The 24,105-nt window shown below is 51.1% G+C and overlaps 9 protein-coding genes across 9 annotated transcripts; 7 read left to right on the plus strand and 2 right to left on the minus strand.

Moving 5' to 3' along the window:
• Positions 1–492: 492 nt before the first annotated feature.
• Aspvir_009701 (putative importin beta-4 subunit) lies at positions 493–4,120 on the plus strand (the record flags this gene model as incomplete). Its single annotated transcript, XM_043272839.1, has 4 exons — positions 493–538; positions 609–2,934; positions 3,150–3,886; positions 3,942–4,120. 4 exons carry the CDS (start codon positions 493–495, stop codon positions 4,118–4,120), a joined length of 3,288 nt encoding a protein of 1,095 aa, XP_043128774.1.
• Positions 4,121–5,937: 1,817 nt separating this feature from the next.
• On the plus strand, positions 5,938–8,225 carry Aspvir_009702 (putative C6 transcription factor; the record flags this gene model as incomplete). The annotated part of the gene is made up of 6 exons (XM_043272840.1): positions 5,938–6,030; positions 6,093–6,202; positions 6,261–6,340; positions 6,394–7,040; positions 7,142–7,896; positions 7,961–8,225. 6 exons carry the CDS (start codon positions 5,938–5,940, stop codon positions 8,223–8,225), a joined length of 1,950 nt encoding a protein of 649 aa, XP_043128775.1.
• Positions 8,226–9,253: 1,028 nt separating this feature from the next.
• On the minus strand, positions 9,254–10,085 carry med7 (mediator complex subunit MED7; the record flags this gene model as incomplete). Its single annotated transcript, XM_043272841.1, has 2 exons — positions 9,254–9,769; positions 9,825–10,085. 2 exons carry the CDS (start codon positions 10,083–10,085, stop codon positions 9,254–9,256), a joined length of 777 nt encoding a protein of 258 aa, XP_043128776.1.
• A 342-nt stretch (positions 10,086–10,427) lies between these two features.
• On the plus strand, positions 10,428–11,579 carry Aspvir_009704 (phosphatase PAP2 family protein; the record flags this gene model as incomplete). Its single annotated transcript, XM_043272842.1, has 4 exons — positions 10,428–10,559; positions 10,625–10,718; positions 10,772–11,111; positions 11,171–11,579. 4 exons carry the CDS (start codon positions 10,428–10,430, stop codon positions 11,577–11,579), a joined length of 975 nt encoding a protein of 324 aa, XP_043128777.1.
• Positions 11,580–11,726: 147 nt separating this feature from the next.
• Aspvir_009705 (NAD(P)/FAD-dependent oxidoreductase) lies at positions 11,727–13,105 on the minus strand (the record flags this gene model as incomplete). Its single annotated transcript, XM_043272843.1, has 2 exons — positions 11,727–11,947; positions 12,010–13,105. 2 exons carry the CDS (start codon positions 13,103–13,105, stop codon positions 11,727–11,729), a joined length of 1,317 nt encoding a protein of 438 aa, XP_043128778.1.
• A 1,244-nt stretch (positions 13,106–14,349) lies between these two features.
• On the plus strand, positions 14,350–17,251 carry optE (small oligopeptide transporter, OPT family; the record flags this gene model as incomplete). The annotated part of the gene is made up of 12 exons (XM_043272844.1): positions 14,350–14,613; positions 14,678–14,914; positions 14,966–15,112; positions 15,162–15,360; positions 15,417–15,931; positions 15,983–16,204; positions 16,258–16,311; positions 16,366–16,447; positions 16,502–16,618; positions 16,672–16,856; positions 16,910–16,960; positions 17,018–17,251. The coding sequence occupies 12 exons, from the start codon at positions 14,350–14,352 to the stop codon at positions 17,249–17,251; spliced, it is 2,307 nt and encodes a 768-aa protein (XP_043128779.1).
• Positions 17,252–17,734: 483 nt separating this feature from the next.
• Aspvir_009707 (Zn(II)2Cys6 transcription factor) lies at positions 17,735–19,465 on the plus strand (the record flags this gene model as incomplete). Its single annotated transcript, XM_043272845.1, has 1 exon — positions 17,735–19,465. One exon carries the CDS (start codon positions 17,735–17,737, stop codon positions 19,463–19,465), a length of 1,731 nt encoding a protein of 576 aa, XP_043128780.1.
• A 660-nt stretch (positions 19,466–20,125) lies between these two features.
• Positions 20,126–22,146, plus strand: Aspvir_009708 (uncharacterized protein; the record flags this gene model as incomplete). Its single annotated transcript, XM_043272846.1, has 2 exons — positions 20,126–21,307; positions 21,355–22,146. The coding sequence occupies 2 exons, from the start codon at positions 20,126–20,128 to the stop codon at positions 22,144–22,146; spliced, it is 1,974 nt and encodes a 657-aa protein (XP_043128781.1).
• A 503-nt stretch (positions 22,147–22,649) lies between these two features.
• Aspvir_009709 (F-actin-capping protein subunit alpha) lies at positions 22,650–23,877 on the plus strand (the record flags this gene model as incomplete). The annotated part of the gene is made up of 6 exons (XM_043272847.1): positions 22,650–22,706; positions 22,924–23,031; positions 23,093–23,182; positions 23,233–23,285; positions 23,336–23,473; positions 23,529–23,877. The coding sequence occupies 6 exons, from the start codon at positions 22,650–22,652 to the stop codon at positions 23,875–23,877; spliced, it is 795 nt and encodes a 264-aa protein (XP_043128782.1).
• Between the last annotated feature and the right edge of the window lie 228 nt (positions 23,878–24,105).

The raw sequence follows: 24,105 nt of genomic DNA on the forward strand, positions 1-24,105 counted from the left end.
TGGCAGACAGACAACGCACAACCTTCTGTATCAAGACCATCCTGGAAATGTGAACCCCATTTTAAATTCTATTGGTCCTTAGTTGGGCAGCGACCCTGTTACTCCAGTTGGTTGGTACTTCCACCATTTATGATCAACCAGCGCGGAACAGACCACGTGATAGAAAATGCCGCTAGCCTGAAGGAAGTAAAAGCGGAGGGACCATGAGAAAAATTATCCAAACAGCCCACCCCTTAGTGAGAACATTTTTTTTTCCTTCCTCTTCTTATCTTCTTCTTCTCATCTCTCCTTTCCTTTACTCCTCATTCCTTTTCTTGCTGTTTCTATCCTTTCTTTTGTTTCTGTGATACCCCTTTGAGCTGTTTGTCTCCGTGCAGGCAGCTCAATTAGTCCTACAAGCATCCCTTCTTGCTATTAAAGAAGGGTTGTGACACCACATTTGAGAGGCATACATTTTTTTTTTCCCACAAAGTTTTATTCATAGTTTCCATCATGGACCAGCAAAGATTCCTGCAGCAGCTTCAGATTGTTTTGAACCGTGAGTAGCATCCATTAACCTGGCGAGTGGCTTTGGAAAGATACATGTGATGCTGACGAGAACGCAATAGCTGCCCAGGGAAACGTTAAGGAAGCAACTGGTATCCTTCAGCGGGAGTTCTACAACAAGCCTGAGTCTCTCGTTCTCCTTATTCAGATCGCTACCGGTCATGAGGATCCCAATCTGAGGCAGCTTGCCGCTGTCGAGGCTCGCTCGTTGGTCAACAAGCACTGGGTTTCGGTCCAGGGTGCCCAGAAGCCTCAGATCCGTGAGCAGCTGCTACGCTCCACGATGAGCGAGGGCTCCTCACTCGTCCGTCACTCCATTGCCCGGATCATCTCTGCCGTCGCTCGGGTCGACCTGAACGATGGCGAGTGGGCCGAGCTGCCCAACTTCCTGGTGCAGGCTGGTAACAGTGGCAACAAGGATGAGCGTGGCGTGGCCATCTACATTCTGTTCACCATTCTGGAGACTCTAGGTGAGAGCCTCGAGGAGAAGTTCTCGGATCTCTTTGCCCTGTTCAACAAGACCATCCGGGACCCTGAGAGCGAGGAAGTCCGCATCAATACCCTTCTCGCCCTGAGCAAGCTCGCCATGCACCTTGACTCCGAAGAGGATGTTGCTCCCGTCAAGGCCTTCCAGGATATCGTTCCCTCCATGGTCGCTGTTCTGAAGGACTCGATCGCCCAGAAGCAGGAGGACCGTGTAATGCAGGCCTTTGAGGTCTTCCAGACTCTCCTTGGCTGTGACCCTGCTCTCCTGACTGTCCACCTTAAGGACCTTGTTATCTTCATGAACGAGCTTGCTGCCAACACCGAGGTTGACGAGGATACTCGTACTCAGGCGATCAGCTTCCTCATGCAGTGCGTTCAGTACCGTAAGCTCAAGATCCAGGGCATGCGTATTGGCGAGCAGCTCACCCGCACCGCCCTGCACATCGTCACCGAGCTCGGTGACACTTCCTCGGACGATGACGATATCACTCCCGCCCGGTCCGCTCTCGGCTTGCTTGATATGCTCGCCCAGAGTCTACCTCCCAGCCAAGTTGTTGTGCCCCTTCTTCACGCCCTGGGTCAGTACTTCAACAACAGCAACCCTGACTACCGCCGTGCCGGTATCATGGCTCTTGGAATGTGCGTCGAGGGCGCTCCTGATTTCATCAGCACTCAGATGAAGGACATCTTCCCCATGGTTCTGCAGCTGCTCGCTGATCCCGAACCCAAGGTCCGCCAAGCCTCATTGCACGCCGTGGCTCGTCTTGCCGACGACCTCGCTGAAGACCTGAGTGCTGAGCACGAAAAGCTCATGCCTCTGCTCTTCAAGAACTTGGCCAGCGCTATGCAGGAGTACAAGGGTGAAGAGGATGGTCCCACTGTCGATATCATGAAGGCCGGTATCAGTGCCATTGATGCCGTTGTTGATGGCTTGGACGAGAAGGACGTCGCTCCTTACCAGGGCGAGCTTGTTCCCATCCTGCACAAGCTCTTCAAGCACCCCGACTTCAGAATCAAGGGCCTGACTGCCGGAGCTCTGGGCTCCCTTGCCTCCTCCGCCGGCGAGTCTTTCCTCCCCTACTTCGACGAGTCCATGCACCTCCTACAGGAGTTTGCCGCCGTCAAGGACAGTGAGGAGGAACTGGACCTGCGCGCTAGTGTCACCGACGCCATGGGTGAAATGTCCGCTGCCGCCGGTGCCGAGCGTTACCAACCCTACGTCGAGCCCCTCATGCGCGCCACCGAGGAGGCACTTCACCTCGACCACTCCCGTCTCAAGGAGAGCACCTACATCTTCTGGGGAGCCATGTCCAAGGTTTATGGAGAGCACTTCGCGCCCTTCCTTGATGGTGTGGTCAAGGGCCTTTTCGCTTGCATTGAGCAAGACGAGACTGACCTGGACGTATCTCTTGGTGAGGCCGCCAAGGACCTTGTTGGCCAGGAGGTGATCATCGCTGGCCGCAAGGTCAAGGTTGCAAGTGCCGACGATGACGACGAGCCCGTCGGAGAGGATGGCGGCATCGAAGACGTTGATCTCGACGACGAGGATGCTTGGGACGACATCACCGCCACCACCCCCTTGTCTCTGGAGAAGGAGATTGCCGTTGAGGTCATTGGCGATCTCGTCACGCACACTAAGAGCGCCTACCTGCCTTACTTCGAGAAGACAATTGAGCAGGTCCTGCCTCTGGCTGAGCACCCTTACGAGGGTGTTCGTCGCAGCACCATCAGCACTCTGCACCGCTCGTACGCGATGCTTTTCGCTATTGCCGAAGAGACCGGCCAGATGGCTAAGTGGAAGCCTGGTCTGCCTCTGCAGGTCGAGCCCGCCAAGGAGGTCAAGAAGTTTGGCGAAATTCTGATGACCGCTACCATTAAGATGTGGACTGAGGAAGATGATCGGTATGTATATTCTCTTTCTTTTCTTTTTGCATGGCTGCTTTGCACAAGCATGCCGATTCCAATGATGAACACACTCGTTTACCCAGCTCACTCAGACGCGCAAAATGCGTGCGTGATGTGAAACACGATTCTTTCCAACGAAACCTGAGGCCTTGATTTCACTGCTCTTAATGTTTTCATGTCAATTTTTGATTGGTATTGACCATTGGACATAGGGCTACTGTCGCCGATATCAACCGTAACATGGCTGAGAACCTGCGCTACTGCGGTCCTTCTCTGATTGCCAACGAGACCACTCTCCACAACGTCATCCAGATGGTCACCGACATCATCACGAAGAAGCACCCTTGCCAGCTCGAGTTTGGCCCCGAAGAGGAGTCTCTCGAGGCCGGTGAGGAATCTTCTGAGTTCGATTGGGTTGTTGTTGACACTGCCCTTGACGTTGTTTCCGGTCTCGCTGCCGCTCTGGGCGAGAGCTTCGCCGAACTCTGGAAGGTATTCGAGAAGACCATCCTGCGCTACGCTGGTAGCACGGAGGCTCTGGAGCGTGCCACCGCCGTTGGAGTCCTTGCCGAGTGCATCAACGGTATGGGGGCTGGTGTCACTCAGTTCACTCGTTCTTTCCTGAAGCTCCTCATCCACCGCCTGGGCGATGAGGATCCTCAGACCAAGTCCAATGCGGCCTATGCTGTTGGCCGTCTGGTCGAGCACTCCACCGCAGACGCCGAGATCGTAAAGGAATACCCGACCATCCTTTCCCGGTTGGAGTCCTGTCTGCAGATGAAGGTCTCTCGCCTTCAGGACAACGCTACTGGATGTCTCAGCCGTATGGTCCTCAAACACCGTGAGGCTATCCCTCTCAAGGAGGTTCTCCCCGTTCTCGTCTCCATCCTCCCCCTGAAGAACGACTACGAGGAGAACGAACCCCTGTACCGCATGATCTGCCAGCTGTGTATGTGATCCCGCCTCATGCGAAACGAGCAAGAACATTACTGACTAGCATGTAGACAAGTGGGAAGATCCTAACATCCGGGAACTCACTCCGCAGTTCTTGCCCATCTTCCAGTCTGTCCTTTGTGGCGATTCGGACCAGCTTGAGGACGAGCGCCGTGCCGAGCTCATCGAGCTTGTCAAGTGGCTGAACCAGATGCAGCCCGGCGCCGCTCCCTGGGTCGAGCAGCTGTAATCACCTTGCACGACATCTGAATATTAACGGCTTGATGACTTCACAACCAAACTTACCGAATACTTAATGAATAGAGCCTACGCCACAAAAGCAGGACATTATGGATGACTCTTAGACGATACCCCGGAGCGCATTGAGGGTTAGCGCCCTTGTTGTTTCCAGATGATGAGACCCTGAGCAGGAAAGAAAATCAATTAGACACCATGGTTTGGATATGTGCGATGATTTATGAATTGAGAGAAAAGTTTGTCATTGTAAATATCGTTGGACTTGAAGATCTATCCTAATCAGAGGACTATATACCTCGCCCTCCTCATGAGTTGTTCTTGATTTATCATTTGTAGACAATCTGGTACAACTCTCATCCGGACTGTAGGTGCTTCGTACTTTGTATCTGGGGTGCCAATGACGTCTGTGGTGGGACAGAATAAGGTAGCGATCTGCAAGATGAAGAAGGACGTCAACAAGTGACACGATCGGATGCTGGACCATGCGCACAGCTACTTCGATGGTTCGACCTAGTTCTACGCATGGAGAGTGGTTATCGCAACGGTCGGTAAGGTACCGACGAAATTGTTGGTCGGGCCTGTTGCTTGGGAATTATCGGGTTGATAGGCAGAGTTAATTACTCCTTCTAGTAGTACGGAGAATTGTTCATCTGATTGAATCTTTATTTAGTGCCAAAATTTAGCTGCCTGTCAGAGGTATTTATTCCTGACGTCTCCAACTCCCAGACCGACTCTTAGACATTGTTAGGATTCTGATTCTCCAGCCTTCTCCCTCTTCAGCTAAACTGTCACAATAACAACAGTAAGCAAACCTGAGCCTATCTGCAATTGTGAAATTTACTTTCAGAGCCATCAACAGCTGCGTTCATATTTACTGACTTTACCTGCGACGTCATAGCACTCTACACCGTCCACTGCAAAATGGCCGCCTCGTCTTTCTCCTCTCCCATCGACTGGACCCTTCCCTCCTCTGCCTCCGGGTCGTCCATCAAGAAACCCATCAAGACCGTCTCGAAACCGTGCTTTGGATGTGACTGCGGGGACGAAGAGTGCGATTGCTGCATTTGCACGGTGATGTAGATGTACAGTATTCTCTGGATAAGTCGTGGATGATGGATGTTTGCTGATCGCAGACAGGATTTGGCCTAATGGTCATCATGACAACTTACGGAGAAGCGCGTTTTGATTCTCTATGATATCCTGGTTTGAGGGTGGTTTGAAGGTACCTGTTGAGTTCTCTGGTTCGATATCGGGACCATGGTTGTTGTCAGAGAAGTCCATGGGTTTTCATAACACCTTCTTATCGTCCTATATAATCCTGCTTTATTTAGCTCTTTATGGATGATTGTTCAATGATATGATCCGGTACTGCAACAGTCGGTTGGTTAAGATATATTCCGTCCTCCTGGTCATTTCTGGTGTGGTCATTGAGAAACCAGTCAGGTCATGACCTGATAACAACCGATTTTGCCATTCCCCCTTCTTTACACTCAGTCACCCTTAGATACAGGATCATTGCTTTTATTTCATTAGCATCTAGTATGAGTACTCGTAGTTGATATAAAGTAAACAAACGACATCATCAACAAAATGGGAGTTAAAGCGGTGATACTCTATTCCGGCCCGACTCTTTGTCAGCGGGATTCGGACTTTTCTATCTTTATCTCATCCGCTATTCTAATAGTTCGATCACCAAACGACGCCGACGGCTCGCGCGGGACTTGGCTTTTATGTTTAAATTCTGAAGAAAATTGGCTCTAACGTGCGCCCATAGAGCCCTGAGGCTCATCTCAGATGAATCCTCCTATCATGCCAGGTGTGGGGTCTGAGGAGGAGAATCGTGGAGCCCCGTCCTCTCGGAGGCGGACTGCGAGGGCATGCGATTCATGTTACAAGAGGAAGGTATTACTCCCTTCGGAAAAAGCCGAACCGTCTCCGCTGAGTATTGACTGACGGTGATGTAGATCAAATGTGATGCTGCTGTACCACAATGTAATTGGTGCAGTCACCATGATATTCCTTGCACCTTTGATCGGGTGATTCGGAGGAAGCGAAAAGAGAACAGTGAACCAGCGTATGTAGAGGGAATTTTTAATGTCTGGCTGAGCTTCTATAGCTGAATATTGCTCCAGGCAACAGAAAGGCTCCCGTTTGGCGGAGCGAATAAGCAGGATAGAGAAGCTTCTGTCGGAGAATCTACTGAAAGAATCTTGTGTGCACCCCTTCTACATGTCGATATATCATATTGTAACTTACCCCTGACAGTTGCCAGTCTGTCACCGGGAAGTGGCAGCTCGGACCTTGACTTTTCACGACATCCCTCACCTCCAAGCCAGCCTCAGGTGTCCTCCTCGTCCGTAACGTTTCATTTCGCCGGCCGGGAGCTAGGCGTCATCAATTCGATGACAAGGATCCCGTTCCTGCTTCCTGAGGGCCGGCAATGGATTCAAGCACGCACAGGACGACAGATTTCGGAGGATCAACTCAACAGTTATTCCCGCCCACCATGGGAGAAACAGCGAGCATTAAGCTCAAACCGGCATTTGACGAACATGCTGCCTCAGAGCATGTTTGAACTTCCCGAGCGACATGCGGTTGAAGTACATTTAGCCCTCTTCCGCACGACTCTGATGCAACGAGTGTTTCCGATTGTGGATCCTATCCTATTTCCTGACACCATCAAAGCCGCGTACTCGCACTCAAGTCTAAGCGCCAGTCGAGCAGACGTCAGGGCCTGTATTCTATCATTCCTTGCCTTTAGTTCTATTCTCCAGGTTCCGGAATACAAGGATCGACCACTTGGCCTCCCGCCGATAGACAGCGAGGGACTTGCCCTCAAGGCTCAATGTCTCATCCCGCAGGTTCTCCGGGAGGATGCAAGCTTAGAGGGTCTCCAGGCACTTATCATCATGGTGAGTCGTCATGCTGGGCCTGGATCCCGCGGGTCGCCGTGCAAGCTGCGTGGCTCTACGGAGTATTGTATCGTCCTCCGACAGAACTGACGGATGTACAGGCGCTCTTCGAACTAGTGACTGGAAATCTGTGTACAGCAAACTATTATGTTTCTGTTGCGGCACGGATAGTATATATGTTAGGAGGCCATACTTACCCCGGCCCCTTGAACTCATTCTCCGCATCCCCTGCCGAGCAACTCGAGTGCAGGAAGAAAAGGCACCTCAGGAATCTATTCTGGCTTTGCTATACAATCGAGAAGGACGTGGCGCTCCGCACGGGACAACCACAGGTTCTCTCCGACGAAAACTGCGACTTGACGCTCCCCCCTGGTTATGTAGAGCAACTGTACAGCAGCTTGGGCATTCACCACCATTCCCGAGAACTGCCGGAACATCCGATGTTCCCAGTCGATTTACGCCTCAGCATCATCAAATCTCGAGCCTATAGCGCTCTATATTCGTTCCGGGGGCTCCAGAAGACAGATGCAGAGCTGCTGAAGGAGATCCGCGAACTGGACGACGAGCTAGAAAGGTGGAGGATGTCCGTCCCGCCGGAATGGAGACCTACCCTGTCTTTCTCCCACGAGACCCCAGATCCAAATGTCAGCATGCATTCCGTCATGCTGCGGCTGAACTACCACCTCTGCATGACAATAATCCACCAAGCCAGCAGTCGGTGCAAATCATGGGTCCAGGGACAGGGCGGAATGATCGAAGGAGTAAGTTCGAGCCTGGCTCTCTCTGTCGAAGCGAGCCGCTCCACATTGCTCTACCTGGAGTCGGCTGAGCATGTTCTCGTCGATGGCGTTTTCTGGTGAGTCGTCCCACATTGTCTGTGTTTTCATAGATCCATGTGTATCCGGGCTAACTCGACCAAGGACCCTCATCTTCTACCCAATGTCGGCTCTGATTGCAATCTTCTGCAACATCCTGCAGAATCCCTCGGACCCCCAAGCCACCAAGGATCTGGCGTTGCTTCGGACAGCAACGTCCATCATGGAACGAGTCTTCCTGCGCCAATTGATATCCATAGACGAGGTTGTCCACGTGAAGATGGTTGCAGATTTTGTGACGGAACTTTACACCTTCGCCACGTGCGCTGTTGAGAAAGCGTGGAAGGAGCGCGCTGGGCAGGGCTCGTAACTCCGTCGTATCTTGGTTGAATAGATCTTGTGATAGATCCTACTTGTGCTGGCCTACAAGGACTTGATAGATTATGGTTGAGCGGACGGTTTACAATGATTCTACTCGGCTCACAATGGACATGGTTGGAGCTACGTGGTTTTGAACGGAAAGAGATAGACTGGACATATGCAGCGCAGTCAGATACAATCCGCAGGATGTAGTTCTCAATATGGAAGGCGACTGATTGGAAAGATATCGATGTTTGTATTGTATTCGCTCGCTCATTGCTAATTGAAGATCTAAAGTCAGGAAACCTAAACCAAGCAACATTAGCAACTGATCAACAATGTCGAGCAGTGAAATTGAGTGGTATAGACAGCGAGCTTTCGTAAGCATCATTTCAGATTATAATGCACAGACGGAATCAAGAAGTACTTTGTACTTTCATATGGGGTTGAAACAAAGAGATTGGCATATTCATCATTTGAGACCATGAAGAAATGAAAAGAGAGAGGCTTACCGAATTCTTATCATGAGTAGTTGCTTAAGCGACTTTTGAGCAATTGGCATTACTGGACCAACAGTTCTACCTCCATAAAATAAAACTGCGATCATCCAATGCTGACCAAAGTTGCAATGGTTTAAAAAGGTGGAAATGTCTGGTGAAATTCCGCGGGAAGATTTTAAAGTTCGAGAAAGTGGTGCGTCACGTGACAACCGGATGAAGTGATTTCCTGAAGACAGCTGCGCCTACACTCTGGGGGTATTCGCACTGAGATACCGTTTCCCAAGGCTGGTCTCGAGTTGCAGCATGGGGTGGCCGAAACTGTCTGCATTGGCGCTCAATTGGCAATTGCAGCGCTACAATCGCGCGTTTATGAGAGTTGACGGTTTTCTCCCGAGCGTCAAGCACGCGCTAGGGCAGTAGTGTAGAACACCAGAGAACTGAACTTTAAAAGCGAGTTGGAGAAGGCCGTGTAGCCGTTCTCTGGGCCATTTCACGTGCTTTATGCCGAACAAGGAAGATATTGGAGCGACTGTCGGCCTCAATCCCTTCCGTCCAGAATGTCCCAGACAAGTCGAGAGCTGTTGGCATCCTGATCGCTAGTAGTGCCCTTTGTCCTATCATTTTCGACTGGCTTAGACGCAGAATCTACGTCGATTCCCTGAGCTTTCAGCTGCTCCAGGAAGCCGTTGATCTCGGCGTGCATCTTATCCATTTGTTGTATCTCTTCTCGACTCCGATTGAGCTGTTCCTCCATCATCATAATCAGGGACTCTCGCGCTTGGTGCGGTCGATAGAGGTTGAGAAGGTGGTGGGCGTTGATAAAGAGGTTTCGCAGGTCCTCTACCTTTGATTGGAATTGCTCCGGAGCTATCGAGAGGATACCGACAAATTCAAGGAAGTTTAATAATAGGGACTTGCTGATTTTCAAAAGATAGTATGCATGGTTGAACGGTCGAGATGGTTGCGACAGCTTGTCGGGGTCCGTCTCGGTTGGAGTTGAGGGATAGAGCTGTTCAATACCCTGCTCCTGCAAAGACGGCAGGGTCGTAGATAGCTGAAACCCATGGTAAGTAACGAATCAATTGAGCGCTTTCTATGTGTGGACCTACACTCTGTAATTCTCCAAAGACGCTGTAGTGTCCCGACTTCGGTATCTCCGGGGGCACAAGGAAACGGAGCTCTGGTGGAAGATGGAGAGCGCGCAATTCAGCAGGAGTCCACTTCTTCTTTCGCGGTTTGCCGTCTTCTCCCTTCGAGGCCTCTCTTTTGATCTCCTCTAGTCTTTTGAGGTTGTCCGGTGTGAAGTGTTTCCAGAGAGGAGGCGGCGGAGCGAAAGCCGTGAGCGGTCTTGGTTGTCCAGTTTCAGCCATGAGGACGGCCTGACGCCAAATGAACTTTTTAAAATAAATAAAGGCAAGGCTTGAAACTCCTGATGCGTGTTGAAATCAACCTCAGCAACTTGCGGGGCCAGAAAGCTGGGTTGTGGTCATTGAAGAGGATGCGGAGATTCGACCGAGGTGGCAGTGGCCCGTGCTTAAGCACTGACGACAGCACCGCCAGATTGCTCGTGTGCTTTGAACAACCAACTGGCGCTTTCTTGAAGTTATCACTTATCACTACCTCCCCGTTATTTCTCCTTCCTCAATGCGCAATTTGACATGCGCGGGGAGCTTTTATCTTATGAGTAATATACTCGACCGAACACCGCAGAGATGCGTCGCAATGGCATGGGTACTGGGCCGAAGCCGACTATATTGCCAGACGCTGTGGCTCGCTTTTGCCAACGTTCATATCCAGCAGTGGACTACATCGCTTTAGCATGCTTAGCAGGGATATGGGTTATGGTATTTCCTTGCTGCATCTGAGATCGAGATACGGTTGCGTTACTAACGGCTTTCATCGTCCGTAGATCCAACTCTTCGTTGAGCCATTCCATCGCATGTTTTCTCTCGATAATAGATCTATACAGTATCCATTTGCCATTGTAGAAAGAGTCCCCGTGGGTGAGCATGCTCGGAGTCTATCACTGATTTGTCGTATGCTCATGCATTGCCAGTATGGTCGATTATCTATGCCGGAGTCGTCCCACTTTTGATCCTGCTTTGCTGGGCGGCCATTTTCCGCCCCAAACCATACCAGGTTCAAGTGACTATTCTCGGGCTGCTTGTCGCGCTTATGTTGACATCCCTGATTACGGACATCATCAAAAATGCGGTTGGAAGACCCCGACCCGATCTTATCTCGCGGTGTATGCCCAAGAAAGGCACTCCGGCCAACACCTTGGTGGCCTGGACGGTTTGTACACAGTCGAACAACCACATACTCCAGGAGGGATGGAGAAGTTTCCCCAGTGGTCACAGCAGCTTTTCTTTCAGCGGGCTAGGATACCTGTCAATGTCAGTTTCGGTCGCAAGATTGTTACCAAGCTACCGATGCTAACTCGTACTCGATGTAGGTTCTTCTCAGGACAAATGCATGTATTCCGCCCTAGAGCTGATCTCTGGCGCTGCATTCTGGCTTTAATACCGATGTTGTGCGCGCTGATGATTGCAATCTCGCGCCTTGAGGACTATCGGCACGATGTCTATGATGTGACCTGCGGGTCAATCCTTGGCCTGATTATCGCACATTTCTCCTACCGACGCTACTACCCCCCGTTGCGGTCTGTCGCCTGCGACGCCCCGCACGAGGCTTATGAAATCGTCGGTCCAAACGGATTTTCTAAATTGCCAGGCGATGAGGAACAACAGATCCAAGAACGAGGGCTAGACTCACGCGGCTGGGAAACTCAAACATATCAGCTGGAGGATCTGCCTTCTCATCACGATCGGCTGCATCATTCTTCCTCAGATACTCCTGCATAAAAATGAAATATCGACCACCCACCTTTCCTTAACAATTGTTTGCTCGCAAGCACATGCATACCCTGGCGGTATGTGCACATGTACAATGACTACTTGCATATATGTAGCAAAGCGGTAGGAACTTTTGGCATAGATTTGCTACCTCACTTATAGCTTGGAAATATCTCTATATTGTACATTTGTCCACTCCTTGACGTCGTGGAAATCCATTACTCTGTTGGGGCCTCCGAATCTCCCTAGAGTATCCTTCCAGTTGCGATTGGCAGCAATATCCGGGTTCCATTTGATCAAATCGTGGATCTTTTGAGGAATCTTGCCTTCCATAGCATCGACGATAAGATTGCCGATTGAAGGCAGGTATTTAAATCCTTAAAAAAATTAGTCTGTCAGCTCTTGCCGCGTTTAACATCTCTTGAGGTCAAAGCCTTACCTCTGCCGGAAGCGCCGCAGCCCAGAACAAGCGAATGGTATTGAGGATGACGATCGATCAAGAACTCGCGGTTGGCAGTGTCGGCGCACCAGCAAATCCTGGCGAAACTAAATGGGCGGTCTGCAAGCTGCGGCATTGTCTCTTTAAGCAGAGCTCTAACCCTCGTTTCAGCTTCTTTAGGAATCTGGGTCTTTTCAAAAGGGATGCTCATCATCGTTCCATCGGCAGACTGCACCATATTCGTATATCCCGGATGTTCGTCGCAGATTTTGATTTCACCACGCTCCTCGTCTGGCTCAAAGAAGAACCCCCTCTCGATGTTGAAAATAACCGGGATGTTCTTGTAAAGAGCCCGCTCTTCAGGCTTCAGAGTGATATGAACCAGCGTCCATGCCGTTGGTCGAAGCTGATTCTTGAAATCAAGGAACTGACCGGCGCTGGCACCGGCGCAGAGGAATGTGCGCTCTGCACGCCAGATCTTGCCGTCTGCTGTAACGGCACCTTTGACATCATTATTCTCAAATATTAGAGTGACTACTTTGCCCTGAGGAGTGCCAGTCACGAATTTCACGCCCATTTTTTGAGCATCCCTTGCAGCAGCCACGAGCGCATTGCGAGCATGAGCCCAACCAGCTCCTGAACGTGCAAAGTAGCCCTTCCAGCCGGGGAAATTTCCCTGCAGAACACCCTCAGGTGCCAATTTGCGGAATTGCTCCGGTCGAGTCAGTTCCACAAGGTTGGGGTCCTCACCGGGCCTGACACGGACTCCAAGGCGTTCCAAGCCTTCCTGGGAGCAGGCGGACATGAGCAGTCCAGTATCGTGATAGTATGGTTTAAACAGGGGGTCGTTTTTCCAGCCATTGAACGCCTCTTCAGCCAGAATCTCGTTAATCTCAACCTCGTCCTTGTTGTTGCTGTATTGACCTGAGGAGATAATTTTGTTCACGTCGTTCCCAGCCGAGATGGCCGAGGGAACAGGGTAGGGATCTAGAACCGTCACATTTGTGTATCCTCTGCGTGCCAGATGGAGAGCGGTCGATGTGCCCCAGGTGCCTGCACCCACGATCAAAAGGGAAGATGACTTGGTCACCGCCATGACGTTGTCCTGGCGAGTATGAAAACGAGATTATTGCGGAAATCAATCACACTATGAAAGTCAAAGAAACGGCTGTTGTGTTGATTCAATCCAGTCGCAGAATGAGGGTGTCAGACACCATGACGGCCAGCTTTATACGCCCGAAAGGAAGATCCTGCAATGATCATTGAACAGTTGATCTGTTGCGAGTATTCGAACTACATGCAGGAAGGTCCACGCGAAGTATCTGCTGTCTTATAGATAATATCACTCTTTATCGCGTGTCTTAAGTTGTCTGGCTCTGACCGTCTGGAACCACACAATAATGCTTTACCCAATCACACTGAGTACGTGGAATTCCCCGCGTGCAGTGTCCGGGTGACTCCAAAAAGACTCCACTCTGACTTGATAACTCGGATTAACTCCCCAGTGCAATTAAGTAAAAGATCCAGCTGTCTTTAGCCTGAATCAATTGAACCCGAAGTTGGCTATGGTTATTACTACTATTCGCTTATCCGTTGTTTTGGCCTCGGATTACGGCCGAGGATGGTATCTTGCTCCACCAGGTCCTCCATCACATATTGATTGTGGTTGGAATTGATTGACAAGGATGATGGACTGATAGGACTGTCTGATACAACATCCAAATAGAGATAACAATATGGCTCTCATTTCGGACTGTTCCCATCAGTCCATTGAAACCCTATCTATGGTCGTCAACACTTGTGAAGACAACCTAAGCATGCTAGGGCCTAGACAAGCCTACCAAGTGTTTAGGATGCGCCGGCTGATAATCTTGGCCAACATCCCGGCAAATGGCGTCTTGGTCTCTCGCTTGGACCTTACCTGACTTTCTGATTCCTCGTGAATGGTTCGGTGGCGTCGAACCCGGTTTTGGTCGCACCTAATCAATCACCAACAATCTCGGAACTTCTGGCGTCTGTCGCTTCTTTTCCCCACACTACGGTTCATGCCGACGGGATCAACGCTTCAACTAGTTCTGGGGTAGGACCTTCCGTGTACCAGTTTTTCTATCTTTTTCTCCATCGAGGTTGGGGTTCCCCTCAATTCGCCCGCGATATAGTATCTTGACTGATAACTATCGGGAAAAATTGACGAGATGGGCCATGGTATAAAGATGTACAGAATGGCCACCATTTAGGCCAACCATTCTCATCGAGTAATTTCATCCTTTTCTCTCTCACTCACCATTGTGCTTTCGCAAAGTATACTATCTTGCGATATCGCTGTTGGACCCAGCTGCCATGGCTCCAATTCAGTCACAGGGTGCCGATGTGGAAGTTTGCCCTGAGGACCCATCATTGCGCGATGATGGCGTCTCAAAAAAGCCAATAACGGCTGAAGAGGCCATGGAAATTGCCATCGGAGAAAGCAGTACGGTCAAGTATACGATCGATTCGGATAACTCGCCCTATTTGGAAGTCCGAGCCAATGTGCCCAACACCGATGATCCTACGCTACCTATCAACACATTCCGAATGTGGTTCCTGGGGGTTGTATTCACCTTGGTAAGCACAGTTCTTCATCAGCTATCGATTTATGCTGTCCCTGCTGACTGAGGCATCTTTGCAGATCGGTACGGGGGTCAACCAATTCTTCTCGATGCGTTATCCGAGTGTGACCATCACGTCCCTCGTGGCGCAGCTGGTCAGCTACCCTGTAGGGTGCTTTTTCGCAAAGGCACTGCCGATTATGAAGATCCGTCTCTTCAATCGGTGGGATCTGGTCATCAATCCTGATCACCATTTCAACATCAAAGAGCATGCTGTGATCACCATTATGTCGAATCTCAGTTTCAACCAGTCATGGGTGAGTGATAACCGAGCTTGGAGCAAAGAGAGCGGATCTGACAAAGAGTAGGCGAGTGCTATCATTCAAGCACAAAAAGTCTTCCTCAATATGCCAACCCCAGTTGGTTACCAGATCTTGCTCGCGCTGTCTATGCAGCTGTTTGGCCTTGGCCTGGCTGGTCTGTCATACCGATATATTATTGAGCCTCCGCAGATGGTATGGAGAGTACTCACCACAAGAGGAGAACGAGACTGACAACCTCCAGATCTGGCCTTCGACTTTAGCCAATGCTGCACTGTTTCAGACACTTCATAGCGGTGCGAACCCGATCGCTGACGGATGGAGGATCTCTCGTTATCGCTTTTTCTTGTATGTCTTCATTGGGAGCTTCTGCTGGTATTGGCTTCCGGGCTACATTTTTACCGGACTGAGCACATTCGCTTTCATTTGCTGGGCCGCCCCGAGTATGTCCTCAGTTTCTCCCAAAGAGCTCAATGTCCTCTAACAAGTCACTTTGCAGATAACAAAGTACTGAACAATCTGTTCGGGATGACGACCGGACTGGGATATCTTCCCACCACCTTTGACTGGAGTCAAATTGCTTACAATACCTCACCCTTGGTCATGCCGTTCTGGGCACAGGCAAACGTGTTCGCCGGCTGGTTCTGCGTGTATGCAGTGATTGCCCCAATTCTCTACTACACCAACACATGGTTCACTGCATACCTCCCTTTGACAGGATCTGATGCGTACGACAATACTGGCAATGTCTACAATTCGAGCCGAATTCTCGATGCGAACGGCGCCATTGACGAGGCCAAGTATCGCGAGTACAGTCCGATCTTTCTGCCTGTGACCTTTGCCTTGGGCTATGGACTCGGTTTTGCTGTCCTCAGCTGTCTGATCACCCACGTCTTGCTGTACCATAGCAAGGATATCCTTAGCACATTCAAGGGCGAAAACAAAAAGGATATCCACGCAAGACTGCTTTCCCGCTACCCCGATGTTCCCTGGTGGTGGTTCGGAATCCTGACTGTAAGTTCAAGCGTTATAGCAATCTTCCCGGGAGAAGCTGACACCCGACAGATCATCGTAGTGGCGGTAGCAATCATGACTCAGTATGTCTGGCACACAGGGCTTCCATTCTGGGGTCTCTTTATTACTCTTGCCCTTGCGGCAATCTATGTGATTCCCGTGGGAACCGTGTACGCCGTTGCCAATCTGAACAGTAATGTTTTGACCGTGCTGGGAGAGATTATCTCGGGTTATACCCTGAAAGGAAAGCCCCTTGTGCTTCTTATCTTTAAGGTAAAATACGAACACAACACTCCTCATTGCTAGCGCTCGCTTATGATTCTTAGTTCTATGCATACACCGGATTGAGTCAAGCAATGTACTATGGTGCAGATATGAAGGTTTGTCCCCATGACGCTCACGTCTGAAATACTCTGCTAATCTATCGCCTACAGCTCGGATTGTACATGAAGATCCCGTGTCGGACGTTGTTTGTTGCCCAGCTTGTCGCCTGTATACTTGGAACTCTAACCCAGAGTGAGTTTCGGACACGAGTATTTCTCTACGCTTGCTGTTGACATTCTCTCCCAGATGGTGTTCTGATATGGATGCTTGGCAACGTGAAAGATGTATGCTCAAGCGATCAGGCTGACAACTTTACCTGCCCGCAAGGCCGAGTCAATTACAACAGCGCAATTTTCTGGGGTGGTACGTCTTCGCCGATCTCTTTTATGCATCCACAGACTGACGGGTTTAATCAGCGATTGGGCCCACGAGACTGTATAACATCGGCCAGAGGTACTCTGGACTTTTGCACATGTTTTGGATTGGAGCATCGCTTCCTATCATTACGTACTTTATTCGGAAGAGATTCCCAAAGTCACGCTTCATCGATGCAATTCACTGGCCGATCTTCTTTGCAGGCACTGGAAATCTACCACCAGCGGTATGGATCTGTCTCCTAAATACGGTCCTTGTTAACTGACCGATATGAGCTAGACCGGCATCAACTATACAACTGCTTTCGCAGTCAGTTTCATCTTCAATAAGGTGAGCTTCCAGCTCTCTGGATATGGATGCAAATCATGAAGTACTAATAGCCGGCAGGTGATCAAAGGCCGCAGGCCGCACTGGTGGGCCAAGTACAACTACGTGCTATCCGCTGCGCTCGACTCTGGTGTCGCTGTTGCCGCAATCCTGATATTCTTCGCGCTGATCTTTCCCGGAGTCAGCTTGAGTTGGTGGGGAAATACCGTCAACAGCGGGACAGTTGACGCAAAGGGAACACCCTGGAAAGAATTGGGTCTGAATGAGACATTTGGCGAGAGGACTTGGTCATGAGCATGATGATGCATGTCAATAATTTACGCTCTATCTTGAGGTCTGCGATGTACGCTGAAACCAGCCACTGTTGTAAATATATGTATATGCCTGAGGCATACTCAATTGCCGCGGGGTGATAATCCCGTGCTCTCATTGGCGGATCCCCTGTCGAAGCGGATTCTTCCATATCGATCCAGAAATAATGACTCCGATTGCGATGTTCAATAAGCTCCATCATCCTTCATCCATCATCCATCTACTCTAAGCTCTAACTGGACTTTTGAGGGAATTGCCGGACTGTATATACTCGTACCGCCTTGACAAAGTCTATTCGGTGCTCAAACCACCTCGTATCCGATCAAAAGACTTGAGATTTAATTTGCCACTGGGGTTCGAGAAAAGTCCGCAAACTCCTCTTCATCTCATTTCAAACGCACCAATGGTCCCTGCAGCATGAAACTGGCCATGTAAAGGGTCCCCATCAATCACGCCGGAATTCGGATGCCACGTAAAAAGGCTGCAGACCGTGTGGGTCCGGTCAAGACCCGAACCCGCAGCGGTTGCAAGGAGTGCCGCGCGAGTCGCGTCCGCTGCGACACGCAGAAACCGGTTTGCACCCGATGCCGGGACAAGGGTCTCGTGTGCTCCACGGAGCTGGTGCTTAAATGGGAGTCGGAGTTTTTGAGCCGGGGCCTGGCGTTTGGTCGAGCGGGTGTTTGGAGTAAGTCCCGCTCCGCTGGCACGGAGTCTCGAGGGACGGCGTCGGCGTCGTTGTCTGTTGAGGAGAACGAGTGGTGCGAGTATCCTGCTGTTGAAAGCTGGGGGTTTCTGAACAGTGGTGTTTCGACCTTTGAGAACCCCCGCCAGGTGAATGTTGCCTGTGATGAGTTGAATGGTATTCTGGTCCGTGCGAAGGACAGGGAGTTGGTGTCTGGGGGTGTCGGATCGCCTTTGTCGGTGGTTGTTGCTGACGACGGCTGGATTGCGCGAGATGCGTCGAGCCCCCCAGCTTCGCTGTCGCTGTTTCCGAATATTCCAGAGTCGAGCCAGACGCACTTGTTTGATTATTATCTGCAGCAAGTGTGTCCCCGGACGACGGCCAGTTCGAAACTTGCCTCACCTTTTGCCTCCGTCATTCTCCCGTTCTGCTTGTCTGCGTCGCCGACCCTGTTCAAAGCTATTCAAGCGCTGGGAGCATGCCATTGGTCGCGCTTCGATCCGGCTTACAGCGTTGTCGGCCTTCGTTTGAAGTCTGAAGCTTTGCGAGGTCTCCGCCACAGACTCGCTACCGAGGGGTCGTTGATATGTTCGGGTGACCCTGAAGTCTTGGTTATTATGATGATGCTCTGTCTATACGAGATTGTGGACAATTGTGACCAGCGGTGGACGATACACTTGAAAGGCGCAAAGGAGTTGATACGCGCCAGGAGACAAGAACAGGGGGCACTGGCAAGGTCTCGGAAATCTCAAGATCCTGTCTCTGGCTTTGCTGAGCTCTTCTTCGCTTTCCAGGATGTTATGGGCCGGACTGCATGCGGTGAGGAGGTCCTTTTCGGGACAGATTACTGGGAAGAGAGCGAGCAGAAAATCGACTTGTGGATGGGATGCAGCCCGGAACTTGTGTCAATCTTGTCATCCATCACGGAGCTTAGCCGGACGAGACGGCAGCTTACGTCCGATTCCGCTCGGGCTGCGTTTGCCCTTCGCGCAGCGTCTCTGGGGCGTAGACTGGAGACTCTTGTACAAGAAATCGATGACGACGAAGACGAAATGCTCAAGTCAGCTGCGGAGCTCAAACGATTGGCTGCGGTGCTCTATCTTCATTGTGCATTGTACGGCTCCTCACCATCCACCCCTTTGGTCATTGGTTACGTGAAACGCATTCTGCGACTGGTCTCGGAATTACTCGATTCTCGATCCCTGGTGAGCATGACATGGCCTGTCTTTGTGGCTGCGGTGGAATTGGACCCAGTTCGCGACGAACTATGGTCTGATCCTATGACTAAGACTGTGGTATATGGACGGTCGCTAGTTCTACGAGCACTGGCAGCGATGGCTGAATCGAGCGTTTCGAATGTCGCTCGCACAAGGGCTGTCATTGTCAAGGTCTGGCAAGCTCGGGATAGTGACATGCTGAAAGGCTCGCCTGTGGAAGTAGCAAATGATCACACGAGCTACAATGATTGGGAGTGGTATGTTGCCCCAGTCAGTACAGCCATGAGTCTGGCGTGAATTATGTCTGGATATGATGCAATGAGACACGTGTCGGCTATTGATTGCTTTCTTTCTTTTCCCCTTTTCTTTTGGCTTTTCCTTTTCTCTGTAATCTAGGGTCATCATATGGGTATTCACAAATAGCTTTCTGGGTAGTATTGCTCTACAATCAATATTCTGGGACAAATCGATTCCGATCCCACAATGGAGGCGATGAGATGAGAGCTTCATGTCAATTGGCTGAAAATGCCTTGCTTGAACCCTTTTTAATTGCATTCGTATCCTAGTGCCTGGAGAGTGTTAACTCAGCTAACAATTGCAGCCGATCCGCAAGCGGGGCACGAGTTCGCGTGATTCGCCAGAGCAGTCAAGGAACGTCAGCGCGACCAGCCAGACGAAAAGAGGGCCCAGCGCTTAGAGACAATCACCTCAACGTCTCCTCTCTTCGGGCACTTCGAATTGCGTTCTTCTCGACCTTCACAATTGATATTACACTGATTTTGAAGATAGCAGGACCTATCTCCCTCTCACCGCGCAGTACTCTAGCAACGACACCACACAGCCGAACAAACATAAGACCGATTCCCTGACCACCTACTATCAGCACTTCAACCTTCATGATGTTTCTTCGAATCTGAGCTTCGAGCGTGATCTCGACGCCTATTCGAATCTATCTCAATGTCTAATTTGACGTCGTCCACCCCTCCTTTGACTCTGTCGCACAGTCTCCCCGTGCCGCCGTTTGCGAGCAGACTGAGCGAGCAGTTGTCCCAGAGCAAGGAGCAGAGTGAATCCAGCAACGACACTGATTCTGCACGAGACAGGGCGAGTCGCCTCGGAACGCCACTGCGTCCTTCCCATAAGTCTCGTTCGCTGTCCGACGCGCCAAAACCCGTCTCCGCCTCGCCGTCTGTCTCGGGAGACACGCGCCCCTCCAGCAAAGATGACAACTCCATTACCTCCACTCCCGAGACCCCACGGCGGTCGTCCATGCACTACTCGAATCTGTCTTTGGACCTACCTTCGAAGCTAGCAGGGTCCTCATCCGTACCAAATCGCGCCCCGCTCTCCCCCAAGCTCGACCCGTCGCACATCTACGGCTCCCCGGGCTCGGTACTCCCTCGACGCTCACGAGGACTCGACTTTTCACGAGCATGCACGAATCTACACCACTCGATCATTGCGGAGTCTTCTCCTGATTCGTCGCCAACGGTCGGCGGCCGAGGTGTCACGATCCCGCAACGGCGTGGCTCGCCAGGGTCAACCTCTATGGGTCCATTTTCGACATCGGGCCCGGCCGACCGAACCGCGATCTCAAGTTCTGTGTCCAGCGTGAACATGATGGAGTCAGATACAAGCAGTAGCGAGGAGGATGATGAACCGATGATAGGCGATCGGGATGATATCATGATAGCCAGCACCCCCCAGGCGAACAAGATGGTCGGCGGGCCAAGCCCGTTTGCTGCGGGAAACGTCCCTAGTCCGGGAAATGATTGGATGGGTGGGTATTCACAGGCAGCAGCTAGCCTGCTGAGCTTTCAGCGGGCTCGATTTCGCAAAGGGCGTAGCAGACACAGCTCCAGCAGTGCCAGTGGAAATAGCTCGAAGCAGAGTCCGGGTCCTCTCTCTCCGCCGGTGATGAAAAGCATTGAGAATCCTAACGGTGGTTATTTCGGATCGAAACAAGGCCTCGGGTCCCGTCGCGAGAGTCTCAGCCTTGGGACTCGCGATTTGCGCTTGTCCGATCTGAGTGATGAGGGGGAGAGTCGCCACGGGCACAGCTCGGCTGGTGGTTCCGCTTCAGACAGCGGGCCTTTGGGTGTGATTCGGCGTGCTGTGACTCGACGTGGAAGCTTACTCGTGAGTGTAGTGCTCGAGGCAATGATCAAAGCTAACCATATCTCCAGCCTAAAACAAAGACATTTGCGCGCATCCGAGCTGCCCTTATGGAGGAGTCTGCTCCTATTGACAGCGAAGCAAAGCGTGAGGCGGAGGTCATACGGCAGGTCCGTGAGAGCGAACCTGATGTTCCGCATACGTCCCCAAGCCTGGACGCCTTGTCGTCCCTCACCCCTTCCGTGCCAGGGGTGAGCGCGGAAGAGGGATCTACGAAGCCTGGTCCATTTACCCTGGATGAGCCCAAGTTCAGTGATGAAGCTCATCGTAACTCTGCGGGGGCAGAGTTCTGGAATACGTTTGATGAGCGCTACCGCACACCACCGCCCTCTATGCGTTCATTGGGGCCGTCAGCCATGTCTGAGGATGATATTGCCATGGATATCACGCCGTCGACAACTTTAGGGTCTAGCACAGCCGAATTCGCTAAACCGTACGATCGACCGGGATCGACAAGCTCAACGCCACACGCAAATTTTCCTGCCATGAGCGAGATCAATCGGAAACGACGCCGGGACGATGACTTTGATCCCAATCTTTTCAAACGGAGAGCCGTGTCTCCGAGCATGAGTGTCCAGAGTAGTCCTGTTATGCCGAATTCGCCCGCGGTCAAGGATACAGGTCACAACATCTGGGGTCCCCCTCCCAAGTCTAATTTAGGCTCGCTATTCCCAGATCGACCGAACGGAGAGCATCCTACGAGAAATACGGCCAATACCTCGCACTCTGGGCCTCTAAAGCGCGTTGGTCTACAGGGTATGACTGAAGCCAGTGATGGTTTCATGAATATGAGCATTGAATAAATGTTCTGCCTGGATCCGGGCTGGTAAATTCTCATGACTCTTGCAACCACGAGCTGGACTCGTATATACCATATAATCTCTAGTTGAACCTTCTTGTTGGCTCTTCAGCGTGGTGCATTTTGTACTTCAAATGGCGCAGACACTCCTTTACCCGGCGTTGAGAGGATTTGTACCAATATTAGCGTTAACCTGGTACTTAGCTTGAATATGATTCTACCCTAGTGTCCTGTCAATTGAAATGATGTGGTTCCCAGAGCATTCGCAATGATGCAGTTGTAGTCCACGATGGCCGCTGTCTCTTTTCCAGGCCACGTGCAAGATAGCCGCTTATCGCGCTAGAGCTCCGTCTCCGCTGACAAGCAATTGAGCTGTCGTCAGCGCTATCCTTGTTTACATCTTCTTGCTGCTGTACCCCCTTGAATCTTTCGTGTTCATTTTTGTCTGAATCAAATATATTAGACACAGATCTAGAGTCACCAAATTCTCAAGTCGAAATTGCCGTGATGGGTTCCACAGTTGACCTCGCATCCTCGTTCATCGAGGGTGCCCCGCCAGGCGAGGTAGGCATCCAATTCCACCTATTCAACACCTACGTGATCGTTTCCCTCATCGAGCATGCAAAACTAATCAGGCACTTCTAGCTCCCTGATGTCGTCGCTGGTATTACCTCCCATAGCCCACTATCCGCAGGACTTCCCCCGCAATCCCCTAGGCCAGCAGCATTCAATCCCGATCAGATCGTCTTACTGAATCACTTCGTCCACGACAGATATCAAGGCACTTACCTCGGACGATCCGGATATTATTCCATCTCTTGCGCCTGCGTTCGAACGGTACAATGAGAAGCAATTGGCAACCGTGAAGCTGCCCGGAGCTAGTCAGGAGGTGGGTCGACGTTGCGTACAACCCTCAAGTGGCCGTATTCTAACAAGGTGATCGGTCTCAGGTCATCGTCAGTGAATTCAACAAGTTAGAAGGAAACCGATACTTTGATGTTGAGAGTCAGACGTCGTTCGAGGTGGATCATGTAACACAGGTAGGTTTGCTGGTGGAATGAGGGGCGTGTGGAGGCTGATTGGATCAAAGCAAGCGTCTGGTGCGCAATCCTATGTCCTGGAATCGCAAAATGCGGATTTGATGTAGGTTGCCATGTTCCTCTGGAGGTTCTATTATGGTCTGACCAGTGCAGCAAATCTCTCCTCAAATCGCTCGCTAAACATGCTGCGGAACACTACCCGAACTGCTCCTACGGCGTCTACCCTACTGACGACGACACGGCTGTCGCGATCCTACTTGTTGCAAATCGCTACTCGCCAAACAACTTCTGGTCGGTGTGCGAACCAATACAAAAAGTCCATGGGCTAACGAGGAACGCGCTGTAGGAACGGTCGCTTCCGCTCCATCTATCAAGTCCCCGTGACCGAGTCGACCACCGTGAGCGGCAAGATCCTTGTGGACGTGCATTACTATGAGGATGGCAATGTGGCTCTCAACACGAACAAGCCCATCAAAATCTCCATTCCGTCGATCTCTGCTGAGAGCATCATCTCCCGCATTGCGGCTGCGGAGCGAGACTACCAGGAGGAGCTCAACCGTGCGTTCGTGCAGATGGCGGAGGGCGCGTTCAAGAACCTGCGGAGACAATTGCCCATTACCCGGCAGAAGGTGGAGTGGGAGAAGGTTGGAGGGTACCGGCTGGGACAGGATATTTCTGGTGGAAAGGGGCGGTAGATTGCTGATGTGATGTACAGATGCTTGACTGCGATTGTCTGGCCAAAGATGTGTAGATGATCATTTGACATAGTTATTCTGAAGCGCGAATCCAACTTTACTAAAACGCGTGCTTATGTTCTTCTACCATTTTCATATTGGATGCAGTTATGTAGTTGAGATGGTGGACTGAGCGCCAAGTCGGCATTCAGGGGTGGAGATGCCGATGCGCCATGAAAACAATTGTCG

The sequence above is a fragment of the Aspergillus viridinutans genome (assembly GCF_018404265.1).
Source record: "Aspergillus viridinutans IFM 47045 DNA, scaffold_9, whole genome shotgun sequence".
Taxonomy (NCBI): domain Eukaryota; kingdom Fungi; phylum Ascomycota; class Eurotiomycetes; order Eurotiales; family Aspergillaceae; genus Aspergillus; species Aspergillus viridinutans.